At 52.7% G+C, this 16,221-nt stretch overlaps 1 protein-coding gene across 1 annotated transcript; it reads right to left on the reverse strand.

The window, feature by feature from the left end:
* Positions 1 to 629: 629 nt before the first annotated feature.
* On the reverse strand, positions 630 to 15,917 carry OSTN (osteocrin). Its single transcript, XM_088132053.1, has 5 exons — positions 15,732 to 15,917; positions 5,937 to 6,032; positions 4,087 to 4,298; positions 1,769 to 1,862; positions 630 to 967 (listed from the first exon to the last, which is right to left on the reverse strand). The coding sequence occupies exons 2-4, from the start codon at positions 6,030 to 6,032 to the stop codon at positions 1,778 to 1,780; spliced, it is 393 nt and encodes a 130-aa protein (XP_087988179.1). The 5' UTR covers positions 15,732 to 15,917; the 3' UTR covers positions 630 to 967; positions 1,769 to 1,777.
* Positions 15,918 to 16,221: the final 304 nt, after the last annotated feature.

The following is a 16,221-nucleotide window of genomic DNA, read 5'->3' on the forward strand; positions in this document are numbered from 1 at the left end:
TTGGATGGGGAGAAGGAGGCACTGGGACACTCAGCAGGAGAAGAAAGTTCAAGGAAAAGATTAATGGGACTAGTTGTCCAGTCTTCCTCCGTGGATGTATTAGGGTACAACTCCCATCATCCTTAGCCAGCATGGCTTTTGAAAAGAGCTGAAGCCCAGCCCAGATGGAGGGCTTCAGGCGGGGGAACCTGGCTGGCAGCTGCTGAGAAGCCATTAAAAGACCCAAAGCAGGAAGCCCAAATTCCCTCCGATGTGTCTGAGATGTTGGCCCACTGCTTCCTCGCAGGGCCAAATCATTGTGTAAGCAGCCCCCACAGGCCGTGGGGGGGGGGGATCCGGGGGCTCCCAGGATCGGCCAGTTAATGGGGCAAGTCACTTGCAAGGCTGACGGCCTTCCTCAGCCTCCAGCCGTAAACCGGAAGGCTGTTACAGGAGAACTGACCCAGACGGGCTGAGCCTTTGGGAGACGTGCAGACCAAGCGCTGAATAAGGCCGAGCACGTGGGCTCCTGAGAAGGAAGGGCAGCCATCTCGGTGGCGGACGGGAGGTGCAGAAGGGCTTTTTCCTTGCCCAGACCTTTGTGGATGGTCCAGGAACAAGGACGTCGCAACAGCTCAGGAGTCTGCAAATTCCTGAAATCATCCTTTTATTTTATTTTAATGGCATGCAATGAAATTATTATACAGTACACACATCCACACACGTGCACATCCACACACACACACACACACTTTCTGTTCCTGTCGATCAGTAGGACAGAGCGTAGGTGAAAATAAGTCTGATCCAGTGAACTAAAGCAGCAAGAGTTGCTACGCGGATGGCTACAGAGAGGCAGAACTTTTTCAGCAAAAGGGTTCCTTAACTGCAAAGTCATCAGGAAGAAATGGGCTGGGGCTGGGGGGCCACTGAAGCTCTCTCTCTGGGCTGGGGGTATGTTCTGGAGGCAGCTTCAGCCTAGGCAGGAAATCTGTAGGAAAGCAAGGGACGAAAAGTGAATCGCAGGCAGGTCTCCTTGCGCAGACAACTTCCGGCAGCGAATACAATTCCAGAACAGAGAAGGCAGGGAAGGGCGGGGGCTGCATCTGGCAGTCGGGTGGCAAGCAGCCAGACTGCAAAAAGTGGGTGGGGCCCAGGAGTTTCAGAGGGTGGTTTAAATATAAGCACAATTGAAATGAAACGAAAGTAATTAAGAACAGTTGTACTCCAGAGGCGCTTCATCGTTTCTCCCTTTCGTCCCATGGAGAAAAGGACAATATGGGAAAGGTTTCCCAGCCCGCCCTGCAGATGGCGAGAACTGAACCCGAGACCTTCTGTCTGCAAGAGGGGACTTCTGGGAAGCATCCTGCAGTCCGAACGGCCCAGCCGGAGCAGCTCATGGACTGCACCGGACGTGGACCAGCATCCTTAACCAGGCCAGTTACAGTATGCAAAGCTGGGTTAATGTTTTACTTCCTTTTTAGCCTAGGGTGCCAACCCAGCCAGCTGGGTTCCTTCAGAGTTCAATCCCCTCGGCCCCCAGATCCTCCCGGCCCTCCCCAAGAGGCTTTTTTTAGGCCAACAGATGGTTCTAAGGAGAAGATCAAGGTCTCCAAAAGGAGGTGCCAAGAATTTCTCACCAGCAGAAGATGGGGAAGGAAAATGGAAACCTGATTCTCCATCTGGATCAGGTCCTGCCCCGCTTTCCCCATCCCCAGCAGCTTGTAAGAGACCAAGAAGGCAAGGACCCCATTGCACAGATCTCTGTCAGCTTTTGGTGACTTGATCTTACCCGTGTCTCCTAACCTCTGGAGCCGCTCAAACGATTCACGCCAATCCGATCTAGAGGAATCCCAAACCGCTTCTTTGGCAGCTCCACAGCTTTCCTGCGAGAAAGAGAGTCGTCAAGGAAAAGGACTTCGGGGGACTTGTTTAGGCCTTCCGCACCCTGCCCACAACCTTTCTACCAGCTTTGCGCATCTTGAAATGCCTCCATCCATTTTCCCATCTTTAGTACATCTTGTACCAAGTACATAAATTCATCTACTTGCTCTACTTCTTCACCCGTTACGGATAACTTGCAATCATTCCCTCTGTCTTCCCTGTTGAAGACAATTATCTTGGTCTCCGATATATTAACGTTTAAATCCCCTTCATTGCATCATACCAACTATCCAACATTTGCTGCAAATAATTTGAGTTTTCAGTCAGCAACGTGGCATCATCTGTATAAAAACACACATACATTCATGTCCCCACTCAACACACCTCTAATGTCACCAGGAGCACTCCTTATGCATTCCTCCATCTGAGTATTACACAAACAGAGGGATATTACACATCTTTTCTTACTCTCTGGTCAGTGTTGAACCATCGACTAGGCACTTCATTTATTCTCACATTTTATTTATTATTTATTTATCTATCAAATTTATTTGCACAAAACGCTCCATAATTCAGGCCTGTTTGTTTTATCATGGCGTACTCTCTTTCTGCAAAGACAGCGTACAACAAACTTTCTCACGTTCAATTATCTCTCAGCGACCTGGTAAGGAGCAAACGCTGCTGCCTGGCATAAAGATTCACTACCCTTCCAAATTTTGCTCACTATAACCCCCTTTTGTATCCTTTCAGAGTCGTTCAAGCCCCTTCACAAACAGCCCCCCGTAGTTTCCACATGCGTTCTTGCCGCCCATCTCTTTGTACCACACCACAACAACAACGTTCTTCCAATTGCCAGGCGCAGCTGCAGCCTTCGCACCCACATTGAGCAAACTGCACAGCCGCTCCCTCAGCAAACCGTATCCGCATCTTAGCATTTTCCGCTTACACCAACGACACCGTTTTCCAGCATTCTGACGGCATTTATGCCTTCATTTCATCATATTTCCTAGGACAAGCATCCATAACCTTTCCTTCAACTGCACTCTTTGCCATTTCTCAGTCACTTTCGTGCAGATCTCTAAAAACCAGCACTTCCTCAGTTCAGTTTGCTCTCAAATCATGTCATCGTTTTTAATTTTAATTCCATTCGCTCTCCCAGAGCGTCCTGGTGCGACCCACTTCCAGAACAATTTTTCTAGTTCCATCCCAATCGCTCAGCCTACCTTTTCTCTACGTTTTAAAATTTGGATCGTTTCTGCTCTCTCTGACTATATTCCGTGCAACCATCGTCCTAGCATTCTCATTTTCTCCAAACCACAAAAAGCTGAACCGAGCACCAAGCAAGCCTAGATGACTGTGGAACTGCTAGATTTTTTAAAACTTAACCTAATTAAGCAACTTCTGTCAACCCAGCCAGTGAGACTTGCGGTGCAGAGGCTACTGCAAAAAATTGGAGTGGCCGTAAGTAAGATTCTGGCTCATTAGGAGCCTCGTGTTTGCAGTAAGAGCTGCTCTTTCTTTGGTGTTGGACCAAAGATGCCACGAAGGAAGGAAGCTGGAAAATGTTCTTGCTTCCTGGGACTGTTCCCCCCCCCCCTTATAAATAAGCTAGTTGGTTGTGTCTTTACTGGACTTGCTGTCTCAAAGGAAACGAGCAAACACACTAGGAATGTGAAGCAGTGGTAGCATGAAGTTTGTGCTGCACCCCTAACATACATGAAATAGTTGGATTTCTGGAATGTATGGGCAACCTCAGGTCCTATCCTGCTCCAGGAACAGCATTTTGGCATCATCTGGACTAGATGAGTGTTTTGCCTGATCCAGCTTCACAGCTTAAGTCTTGTGTGTGTGTCTTTAATAACCCCTGTAAGTGTTTTTCCCTCCTCGCTGCCCTCACGAACACATGTGGACCATATCTGGGCTCAGCAGGGCTTTCTGAGATATTGTTGAGATCTTGGAAGACTCTGCAGGTGGAGAATTTCTAATTCCATATGGGAATACACATTTTTAAATTTTTGTTCCTGACGGCGAACACGGCAACTTCCGCTTTTTGAGCGGACGCCAGGCACAGGAAGCTGCAAGGGAGCGTCTTGGCCCGGAGGCGCAGAGTTGACGCTCCTGGGTGGTCTTCCAGCCAATCCCCCCACTCACCAGCTCGGGTCTTCCAGCAGTAACAACCTCAAGGAGCAGCAAGTGCGAAGCAGGGGAACCTTTCGTGCCACCCACCTCTGCTTGGCTTTCAGGCCCACCGAAAGTCTGTCAAGTGGGGAGCCAAACCCGGAGAAGCTCCTCTTCTTCTTGGTCTCAAAGACATCGTTTTCAAGGGACACCAATTCGTTGAGGAGCAAAATTTTGGCCACCAGGTCAGTAGCTGACTTCTCCTCCCGGGGCGGAGGAAGCCGTCCTGGGCCAGGGGCGAAGGTGGGACCGAGGGGCTGCTGCAACGTAAAAGAAGATGGATTGACGGACAGCGGCTTTGTAGGCAGAAGTTCTCAGGGTCCCTCCCCAGATCGCCAGTTCAAAGAAGATCTGGCAGGCTTTGGCTGGATGGTGAAATCTGGTTGGATCCCCCTGGGTAGCCCCAGACTGTATGGCATCCATTGGACAAGACTAAGTCAAAACAGCCTAATCTTCAGTTGGATCCGCTCGACTGGCTTAACTAGGTCAGGCAAGGGGACAGCCGTGGCATCTGTACACATTAAGCCTCGTTAGCATCAGCCTCGGTTTGTTTCATGCAGCTTAATATATTGTGCAGAAAACAGATGGATTCAGAAACCTCGCGAAGGAGCCTGCACGCGGCCTTCGTGCTGGCGAGGTGGGCCCTCTGCAAAGCTGAGCTTGGAGTGCCAACCTTGCCACTAGGTCTCTACCCGCAAAGGATGTACAGCTGGCCTTGGAGAGAGGGAAGGAAGGAGCAAGCTGTTAAGGGGGGACTGGCAGAAAAGTTTACACAGCCCTGGGAAAGGGGGACATGGGAGAAAGAATCTCAGAATACTCCGCCTTGATTCTGCTTAGCATAAGATGGGCAGAGAGAAGCTCGGAGAGGCCTCCCAGATTCTGTTCCTCCACCCAACAAGCGCTGACATCAGTCTTGAAAAGCTCTTCCCTCTGTCCCATCTCATACCATGCCAAATTAAGGCAAGTCCTTTCTCATACTTTCCTCCTACTCAGGAGTTTTCACATGGTCCCCCCCTTAAGGGCTCACTCCTTCCTTTCTGATCCCGAAAGTCTGCCTGATATGCCTATAGACAGTCAGGAAGATGACCTCGATGGAGGAATGTAGGATCTGTTGCCTTGGCAAAAGGGGCTGAAGCGTTTTTTAAGTCCCGAGGAACGAGGAACGTTTGGACGTGGCTCACACAGACCCCTCCCCGATTCACAGGCGTATGAGAAGGTGGGGGAGGTATAATATAATATAATCAGATACTATAGCCAGGGTTTCTCAACCTGGGCGACTTGAAGATGCGTGGACTTCAACTCCCAGAATTCCCCAGCCAGCAACCTGGGAGTTGAAGTCCACGCATCTTCAACTTGCCCAGGTTGAGAAACACTGACCCACGCAAAGGGGGTTGAAACATTTAGTCCAGGGCAGATTCACTGAACCACGAGAAGGAGAAGTCAGACTGGCCAGATCCTGTTCTTAGGGCCCATCTCAATCAAGGGACTTTTAGTCTTTCTGTGGGGTGGGTTTCCTGGTCTGGCCTACCTGGTGGGGTGACCCAGCTTGACTTGGTAGGAAGCAGCCGTGGAAGAGGTGTTCACCCTGCTGAACCCCCCGTAAGCCGCTCTGCATCTCTCGAGGACCCCAAACACAGACTAGGTGGGCCCTTAGCCAGATCCAGCCTCATGGCTTAAATTTTACTTATTATTATTATTACCGTGGGAATTTTCTGCTTCCCACCCCCTCGCCAACTCATGCTGACCGTGGCTGAGGCACGGGAACTTTGAAGGGCGAGCAGCTCTGGCCACTTGAGAGCGCACCAAGCAAGAGAGCCGCAGGGCAGGCCAGGGCAGGTCACCGCCCGGTGATCTTGGCCAGCCACAGGCGGATGGGTCCGGCTCAGCCCCCCACTCACCTCTGGCACGGCCTGGGCCTGGGCGGCTCTCCTGGGCTGCCACAGGAGCAGAAGGGTCAGGACGACGTATCCTGCTGTCCACCGGCAGGACTGCATCTGCAAAAGAAAGCAGATCCTTTCTTAAATTTGCAGCAGGCGGTTGCTAGAGGAGGGCCAGTCTGAGCTTTGCTGTGGAGCACGAGGCCTCTGCGGCACGCACCCATTTCTGGGCCAGGAAAGGTGAAGGCTCTTGTGAAAGCAGCTGGAATCAGCCGCCGCGCTCCGATGCGCCACCAGGGGGCGCCCACGCTCTCTGACCGCTTCGGGCGGACCAGAAGACACGCGCAGGGGTCCGTTTTGCCAGCGCCGAAGAAATTGCGTGAAAATTCACACAAAAATCCACGAAGAAAGGAAGTAAGACATTCATTTCAAAATCTTTGTGCCCACGTCTAATTTACACATTTTTGTCCAACTTCTTCCTACCAAGCACATTTCGCCCTTTAATAAGAGGCACTTCCATGTACGCTGTTCCAGAATATATGCATTTTTGGTCATCCTCCTCTCTGAGCTGTGGATGGCATTACAGCGTTTATAAAAGAACATTGTGTCGTGCAGCTGCCTTCGGATCTGCTTATTGCAAAACTTCAGAAGTGACAAAATGCAAAGCTAACCCATTTCTAACCCCCTCAAATACTAGATTTTAGGAGAAGTTGCTTTGATTCATGTCTGAGTGTGAATTTATCCAACTTGCACAGGCCAAGCCCGCGTGCAAACCGGCACACAGCTGCGTGCTGAAACCCACCCGCAGAGGATCCCAGAGCAGGGCTTGTGTTCCGGTCAACACAGCTCTGCCTGAGCTGGCGCCACCTCGCCCATCGACCAAGCAGGCTGCTTCTGGCCCATCCGCTGCCCCCGAGCCCCTCTCTCACCCGCAGGGTCTCCTGCTCTGGGGCCCCCCCGGGGATGGGGCTCATGTGCTTTCAGCCAGCGGTGCCCTTTCAGGCTCCAGCCCCTAATCGGTGAGACCGGACATCCCTCCGGGGTTCCGCTGATGCCTTTTTTCTGGGGAAACGCTCAGTGGCTAAACTGAAGGACTGGCGGATGGTGGGGGGGGGCGACTCTCAGTTATGTACCTCAGCCTTCCCCAAGCCGTGTTCTCAAGCTACGTTGTTTTCCACAATGACGCTGGCAGGGTGATCGGTGCTGAGTGCTGGAGGGCATCAGCTGGGAAGAATGCAAAATATGATGGCTTTCAAAGTAAATTATTGCTCCACTAATTACAGCCGCATTAAAAAAAGGAAGCCTTGAATCTGCCTCTCAGTGGAGTGGGAGAGAGTCCCAGTGCCTGGAGGTTCCCCCTAAGCGAGAGCTTGACTTTTAATCCCGGCAAGGACTGGCTCTCCCTCCCTGCCAGCGCCCAGGCCAAGTGCTGCTGTGCACAAAGCCAAGCGGGGGTCCCGTCCAGCCGCGAAGGGGATTCCCCCCGAGCCCCACATGCAAGGGGAGGCAGGGAGGGGGTTCCACAGAGCCCCTCCAGCACAGCTGCACCGGCAGGTGCCTCGGCCGTTCCCAGGCTGACCCAAAGGGGAACGTTCCCCCCTCGGCTGCGGAGCGATTCCACCAAGGTGAAGAGGCACCGAGCCAGACAGTGCCCCCAAGACCATAATTCTGTTCCAGCCATGGCAGAAGAAGAGGACTGTGTCAGCAGGCCTCCCGGATAGATGGGGTGCCTTTGCACCAGACCAGGCAATGCGCAGGAGGCTGTGAAGACAGGCGCTCGGCCCCCGCCCTCGCCCGTTCGCCTCCCTTCGCACGCGTCTTTAGCCTTGTGGGCAAATGGGAGGGGCTGTGGGGGTGGGGGCAGGGCAGACACAGCTTCGGGTGCATGAGAGGGGCTTCCCCGGGTTTTGCGGGGCACGTGAAGGCCATTCACCAAAAGTGAGGGCCAGGGAGCCTTCGGGGAGAGGCCCCGGGCATTTTCAGTAGGTGCTTCAGCCCGGTTCAGGGAACCCATCCTGCTCCTTCAGAGGCCTCCTGGACCAAGGAGGGCTCCCAGTGTGGTCCCCACTTGGGGCCACAGAAGAGGTGCTGCAGGGCCACGTACTTTGCGCTCGTCTGGGGGGCGGGAGAACAGCACACCACCCAAGGTCTGGGGAAGGGCCCTGTGCCAGAAGACCCCGTCCTCAGCTTTGGGGTCTGCCATCAACGGCCGCCTTCTGCCAAGCAGCTCCCCTTAAGGAGGGTGGGAATTGGGGAAGGGTCGCATTCCTGGCTGAGGAAGCTTCCTGTGGACCGAAGTGGGGAGGACAGTCTGGACGGGGGCAAAGATGGCCAGCAAAACTAATCGGGGTGGGCAGTGAAGGGGTTCCAAGGAGAAGCTTTGGGGCCTGACCCTGTCTCCTGGGTTCAGCAGCCGGGCTGATTTAGCCCAGGCTCAGCTGGGGCTGTCTAAAATAGCAAAATCAAACAAATAACACCCCCCCCCCCAAATAAATCTTTCCATTTGCAGAGCTGACGCTTTTTTAGGGCTGTGGTTGGTCTGGGCTCAGCTGGTTCACCTTGGGCTTCAGCTGAAGGAGTGTTCTCCTCTTAGGTCCTTTAAGGGGAAAGACGGCTGGACAGCTTTGCAAGCCCCTCTCCATATTAACGACACAGGTGTTTTTGCATATGGGTACACCAAATGCATTCCTCTTGTCTGACATGATTTTAAAGCACAGTCAGAACTGATGGGGGCTGTTTTACCCTTTGCAGATTCTGGCACATGTTCCCACGTACGTGATAAACCAGGCAAAAAGATGAGGTTGAGTAGCAATAAGTTCTGTCTGTTTTCTCCTTTTTTAGCAGGAAAAAAAAGCACTGGGGTATGTTTTTTAAAGGACTGTCTTGTGGATGGGGGACCCCTGGCCATTTTTTTTTTCTTGCTCTTTCACATGGAGTAGGGAAGCGAGGAGGAGATTTCTATTGCTTCAGGGCCAGGGGTGTCAAAAAAAGTCAAGATGGTGACCACAACCATGTGATCAAAATTTTACATCACACCTGTGAAAAAGGGTGGGGCCTCAGTCTCATGCCTGTGGCCACCATCTTGACTTCTCTGACCCCCTTCCCTGCAGAGACTGCAGTTCAAGAATCTATCTCTCTCCCTTTCCCTCTTTCTGTATCTCCTTCCCAAGATAATCTCCCGGATCCTGGTTCTGCCTGTCTGTATTTTATCTCTTCCCGTCCTCTGCTCCAGCCAGTACGGGCACAGGAAGCTTCTTCTGGGAGACGCTTGGGTGGGCATGCAAACCCTTTCCCCGCGGAAGCCCCCCCAGCCCCAGCAGGAGAGACGAAGCGAAATGGGCGTGCAGCAGAGCCACGAGGGACGACACCTGGGAAAGACCTCCTCCCTCGTTCCAGAAGAAAAGGTGCAAGGCGTGGGAAGGCAGATTCGGGTGGGATGTCAGAAAACGCCTCCCGAATGTGAGAAGAGCGGGACAGTGGGGCCAACGGCTGGGAGGCAGCCGGGCAGCCATCACCGGGGATGCCCAACTTGGGATTCCTGCAGGGGATGGACCGGACTCCCTGATTCTCTGGTTCGTGCTCAAATCCTGGCTTGTGTCTGCAGAGCATAGGCAAGATTACTGAGGACAAGTTTCGTGCCCAAAGACTTCTGAAGAGCGTTTACAGACACAAGCTTTACAGAACGGTAAAAATCCCCCTGCACTGAAAACAGAAGCGGTGCCAGGGGGCAGACATTGGCAAGGGGCCTCCTTCGTCTCCAGGCCTTTTTAGCGCTGGAACAGTAAGTTTGCTCGCTTTATTCATGGGTCGTTTTTAGAAACGATACACTATTTTTTATTTCCTCAGAAATTTCCAAACAACGTTCAGCTCAGCCACGTGATCAGCAGAGCCTGGCTTCACCGCTGCTTTGGAAGAGAAGGCAGCTTAGATCAGGATCCTCACTAATCCTGGTTCCTCAGGAAGGCGGCTTCCACCCAAGTTCTGCACTTAGGCAGGAAAAACCAGAACCGCAGGTACAGGAGAGGTGGTGCCTGGCCCAGCAGCGGTGCTCGTGAGAAGGGCCTGGGCGTCTTGGGAGACCGCAGAGTAAGCATCAGCCAGCCGTGTGCTGCAGCGGCCAAAAGAGCCAACACAGTTCTGGGCTGCATCCACAGGGCATAATGTCGAGACCACAGGAAGTGACAGTCTGCATCACGGTGCACCGGACAGACCACGCCTGGCATGCCGGGCCAGCTCTGGTCCCCCGAGGACAAAAGGAAGGGTGCTGAGCGATCTGGGAAGAGCGCAGAGAGCAGCGACGAGGGAGGGGGGCTCGGGGGCTCAGACCCCTGCGAAGAGCGGCGAAAGGAGCTGAGTTTGTTCAGCCTGGAGAAGAGGAGGCGGGGAGGAGACGCGGGAGCAGGCTTGGCATCCTGGAGGGGCTGCCCCACCACGGGAGGGTTTTAAGCCAAGGTGGGAGAGTCTGGGATGGAAGCTTTGCTGAGGGAGATACAAACTCAGAATGGGGGGGAATTTCCTGGTCGGGGGAGCTACTCAGCAGGGGAACAGCCTCCCTCCTGGAGTCCTGGGGGCTCCATCGCGGGCGGGCTTTGAGCCATGGTGGGACAGTCTGGGATGATCCGAAGATTCCTGCCCTGTGCTGGGGGTGGACTGCAAGATCTCCAAGGTCGCTCCCAACCCTACATCTCTATGATTCTATGATGTGTTGGACTACAAGCCCTATCATACACATCTAGAACACCTGGGAGGCTTCCATTGGAGAGGATGGCGTCATTCAAGGGGAAGAAGGGAGAAAAGGAAGGCCGGGATCAAACGGCCTTTCTACAGACGCAGAGAACTCAGTCTTCTCCCATCGCTGCCTCCGGCTCGTCCTTGTCGGACGCTTTTGGGTTTAATACTGGACTCGCCAAAGTGAGAAGCTGCAGTTGATCGGTCAGCAAGGAACCACATCCTTATTATCTAGATACGGAAGTGGGAGATGTAAAAATAAATGTCAGGGTTAAATACACTTGGTCTGTGCAGCAGAACATCTGCGCTGCTGTTCGTCGGAGCTAAATTTAAGCCCCTGCACGCTAATCAAAATAAACACAATGGGACCTGCGCTATAAAAGACAATGTGACTTACACCGCAAGCGAGGCAATATTAGAAGCGGAGGCCACAGGAAAGTCGCTTGTTCCCTGTAGGTCAAGATCGGTCCAGATGAGAGACCTCACATGGGAACAGTTTCACTGTCCTGTGCCCTGGTTAGACCACGCTTGGGGTGCAGCTGTGGGCACTGCACTTAAGAGGGACCTGGAGATGCAGAAGTCAGAGTGAGGTCGGGGAAGACTGCCAGGTTGCTCAGAGAGCTGGTAACAGACCCCTTTGAGGAACAGTCAGAGGAGTTGGACACGTCGAGCTTGCAAATCAGAAGACCTGGTGGAGATACCAGGCAGGAGAGGTCAGGGCTGTTCACTGCCAAAACTGGGAGCAGGGCGACAGGCAAGAGGCGGATGTGAGAAGACTCAGGTGGGACATGGAGAGGAATTTAGTCATGGCAAAAGCTGCCAAGCGGTGGGACCGTTGGTCAGGGCAGAGGTGGACGGCTTTCAAAGGGGGCTGGAGGGCTACCTGTTGCAAAGGGTTCCTGCACTGGATGGAGGATGGACTAGATGACTCTGAAGATCCCCTCCAACTCATTCATTCTCAAGCGAAACCCTTTCTTGTGTGATGCTCCCCATGTCAAACCCTTCAAAGGGTTTCCTCCATTTCCTTCTAACACAAACCTGTTGAGATATTGGCCTCATAATAGCAGAATTTAAATACTGATTATTTTAGTTTGAATTTCTCAGTGTGATCCAAGTCAAGAGAAAATCAACCCCCCCCCCCAATATTTTAAACCTGAGACTATCATTTACTAGACCCTCTAGGACAGGGTTTCTCAACCTTGGCAACTTTAAGATATGTGGACTTCAACTCCCAGAATTCCTCAGCCAGCATTCTGGGGAATTCTGGGAATTGGAGTCCACCCATCTCGAAGTTCCTAAGGATGAGAAAAAGCGCTCTAGCATCTCTCACTGGCTCCCTTTTAAAGTATGGACATAAATAAATGCCAATGACGTCACGCCTTTCTTAGGACCCCTCATTCAGACACCCTCTTTCTTTTTTAGGGTGATTTACGCGAACTTCCTTTCTTGTCCCAAAGCAAGCAAAGAGAGGTCTAAATTTATTTGCCCAAGCACACAAATCTTGCAGACGTCAAGCCCTTCCGTTCCCATTGCAACCAGCTCCAGATCTTCCCTGGCAGCCGTCTTTTCACGATGGGAAATTTTGCTGGGCCAGCCTGCTCGCGAGGAGAGCCTGTCCTCCTGGCGGGGAGTCAGGAGAGGAAACTAACTCCTGCTTCATAGCCAGACATGAGCACTGCGGAGCGGACCTAGAAGTAAAAGCTCGGCTGAGCTCAGGGAGACCTGCGTGGAGGAGGCCTGGAGGCTGGCATGCTCAGAGCTCCTTGCGAGGATGCGACATCTGTGGGCAATCTCTGCCAAGCGAGCCGCTCAGCGTGCAGAGGGGCCAGCGTGCCCGCGTCTTCCTACCCCAAGGCGGCAGGACATTTGCTTGCTCATGAAAATGAAATTACTCAACGGCTGTGCTCCCTGACATGCTTAACCAGTTAGTTAATGCCCTGTGGGTGCATTCACTCCATAGGCAAAGTTTGCTTTGGTGTGTTTTTGAACAGCGGAGCATGAGTTCACATAGCACACTGCACTGGGTCAGGGGAAGAACAGTAGCTGCGTTCACACAACATGCTTGACCTGGTTATTGAATTAACCCATTTTCTGGGTTTGGGCCGCGCATGAACTAAACAGGCTGCAGTCGTTCAACCTACGTACTGGGCCGCCGAACAGCTAAGTCAGGTTAACCCTAACCAAGCTGAGCATCCTGCAAATGCGGCTGCCAGGCTAGTAGTCAACCTGGTTAAGTGTGTTGCGTGAACACAGCCCAAGAGGGAATGGTGACGAGCAAATGCCAAGCCACTTGTCATCTGAATTCTCTTACGTGACAAATACCAAAGGTTTTCAAATTGTCGCATTTTGCGCTGCAAGACAGGTTGCCCAAGCAGGATAAGCTGCTTCATTGTCTTGAGGGAGAACCATTTTTGCAAGTCAAGTTGGGGAACTAAGGTTAGGAGTCCTGCCTCCAGGTGCGGCTTCTCTCGACAGACGGGCTTTACAACCCATTAGCTTCGTGTCCCGTCCCCTGATCCCAGCAGAAACCTGGCATTTCTGCTGGAATTAGAGGGTGGGAAAGATTTCGTGGAGCAGGCGCTGGAGCACTGGATGGAGAACCCTTTGGGGAAGGGGCGGTCGCCCACTTTGAATGCTTGGCAGGCGATTCTGGACTAGCAGAAGAACTGACTGATTGCCGGGTGCCGTCAAGCCAGGGTCGATGCTTAGCAACCAAAGGGCCTGACCTTCCAGAAGGATGACAAAAGAAAGTGGACAACTAATTAATTAATTAATTAATTAATTAATCGACTTCTGATCTTCTGACCTTAGGATGTTTGGCGGATCAGGCTCAGGGGCACCAAACGTTAAGATGTACTCAATGCATGTAAAAAAAGGGCAGAACTTCCATCGCAGCCGCCATCTTGACTTTTTTGACACACAAATCATGGATGCTCCTGGTCAGCCTGGTTGCCCTCCCAAGGCCAACCTGGGGAGCAACCAGCATCTCAGGCTGGGGAAAGAGGTTCCCATCAGTGGCTGAATTTGGGAGCAGACGCTTCTCTCAGAGACCTTGAAGCAGTGTTGTCCAAACTTGGCCACTTTAAGATGAGGGGACTTCAACTCCCAGAATTCCCCAGCCAGCTGGGGAATTCTGGGAGTTGAAGTCCACTCATCTTAAAGTGGCCAAGTTTGGACAACACTGCCTTAAAGTTTCTCCCTACATCTCTCCCCATCTCGCCGTTTCCTTTTGGGGTAAATGACTCTGGGCAAAGCACAGAAAGGGGGTAAAAATGAGAAAACGGGGAAATGGAAAGGACATAGGGCTAACTCCTGCTTACACCAACGCCATTCAGCATGTTCTTCCACCCCTTCCTCTCCCTGCCACATCCACGCGCTGCTTCCTCCACGGCCTTTTGTTCTTTGTAGGACACGCTAACTTGAAATACCGTAAACGTGCCTAAAGAACAGGTGGAGCATCCTCCATCCTGACCTTTTTGACCACATCCTGGGGACATCCGCGGCTCTTTCCTTGGGATTCGCCTGGGTGGTAAAACCAGAACTGTTGCCCACGTTCAGGTCTCTTCGGCGACGGAGGAGTATCTGACGGGACCCAGGAAGCGGGTCTCCTGCCCTCTGCCCACCTGGTGGTTCGTCAGCCCCCACCCCGAGCTCTTTCGGTGGGTCTTGTAGCCTAGCTTTCCCCCCAGACCTTGGTTGTGTGGGGCTGCGGGTCCCTCGTGGGGACGTTAGGTCAGAGGAGGTGTTTCTTTCATTCCCTCTGCTTTGCAGTGGGGGCTCCTCTTCCAATCTCTTTTTAATATTGCCTGCCGCCCAGAGGTGTCATGGAGTCAGGCGGCCTCACAGATTTGATTAAAATAAATCAATAAATGGTATGCGAAATCCAGGTCGGGTTGCTGCCGGTGAAAACGTTTATTCTTATGTTACAAACCTAGTGAAGCAGAAAGCAAGCCCACGGAAGACGTCGCTGGTCACTCCAACAATTGGTCGGTGCAAAAGCTCAAACGGGGGGATAATTCGGCCCGCCCTCGGCCTGACCTTACTCGGTCTCATTCCCCGGAGAAGGAAGAGTCCTTCTTTTGGAAACAAAAGGATCGCCAAGCGCTGGGGACCCGTACTGGAGCCCGGTCAGTCTGCAACCGGCGACGTTCTGGGCTCACCCGATTCCTTGCTGGAAGCACGTTTTAAATATCTGTGTGTGAGCAACACGCTGAACCGGGTCGATCAAGATAGAGCAGCTGTATTGCACACACAAAGCTGGGCTAGAATTAACCTGGGTTGGGTTTTCTGTGGCTTAGGATGTTGCGTGAACCAAGACCATTGTCTGGTTTCTGATGCCACAAATTGGGCAAACCTGGAAAGTGGATTGTTCCATAGCCACAGAATTATCAGCAAAATAAGATTCAGGCTCCTGGTGTCCCACGCTTGCCATCTAAACGCAGACGAGGACCGGAGTGAGGGGGAGCCTAGTTTAAGAGGGTCTGGAAGGAGATGGCAGATTCGGTATTAATCCTCCACTGATAAGAATCAGAGTAAGGCGAACAAACATCTAGAATGCCATTTTCTCTGTCCACCCGCCCTACACACGCTAAAAGTTTGGAAAAAATGGGACGGGCACGAGCACAGAACGAGACTAAGTTTTCTGTCCCTCTCAGGTCTAAATTCTCAGTATCTAGCAGGCATCCATTCAGGGGGAAGACCCCTTAATCCCTGTTAACTAGAAACCGGCTGAACAGACTGACCAGCTGGTTCCTCGGGCTACTTTTCTTCAGAAATAGCGTGGGGCACAACTTGTGTCAAGTTCAGCCAAACGCCCCGGCGTCTCGGAGAAAGCACGTTGGTACCCTTCCCCTGCAGGAAGCCGGCCGTTGCAGCGTGATGCCTCCTCGTCCGCTTGGGAGAGTTTTCATCGCTTTGCAAACGGGAAGGAAAGACGGCTCCTGGAGGGGAAGTGGAATCCCTGTATTTGTCCTGCAAACCTTTTCAGTTCCTGCCCCTTCAGAAGCGACTGTGGCTGGGCAACAAAAGAAACCCCAGCGCAACCCCCAAAGGCAAGAAAAACCCTCCCAGAGGCTGCTCCTCACTCACCTTGCCTGGATCCACAAAGCCCTTGGAACCGCACCGGATTGGCTCTTCCTTTCGGAGCTGATCTCCCCAAACGGATCCTTCAGGTTCCCTTTTCTCCCAGAACTTTTATAGTCTCGGGTGAAGCCTCCCAACCCTGCCTCTGCCCCCTCTTACATCACGTCGAAAGATTTTCCGCTGCTCCTTGTCTGGCATCCCTTTCTCCCTCCCCTCTGAACACGCGGGCTTCTCCCGCTCGGCTTACGGCTCCAGCCAGGGGGATCTGGCTGGGGTGAATGGGGCCGTAAGACCCCACCCGGCTGGGTCGGACCGAGGGCTCTTCCCACCCAGAATCCTGCCCCTGCAGATGCTTCGTCAGGGAAGCCACGCGCACGGGAGAGCTGAGCCGGACCCTGAAGAATAGCGAAAAGGCCGGTACCTCTAAGTCCAGGAGAACGATCTGAGCTTGATTTGATTTGGGGGAATAGCTCTGAACCTTCCGGCTTCCAGGCTC

Source organism: Python bivittatus, unplaced genomic scaffold (assembly GCF_059951505.1).
Source record: "Python bivittatus isolate LINGU-HERP-01145 unplaced genomic scaffold, Pbiv_v1 ctg000980_np1212, whole genome shotgun sequence".
NCBI lineage: Eukaryota > Metazoa > Chordata > Lepidosauria > Squamata > Pythonidae > Python > Python bivittatus.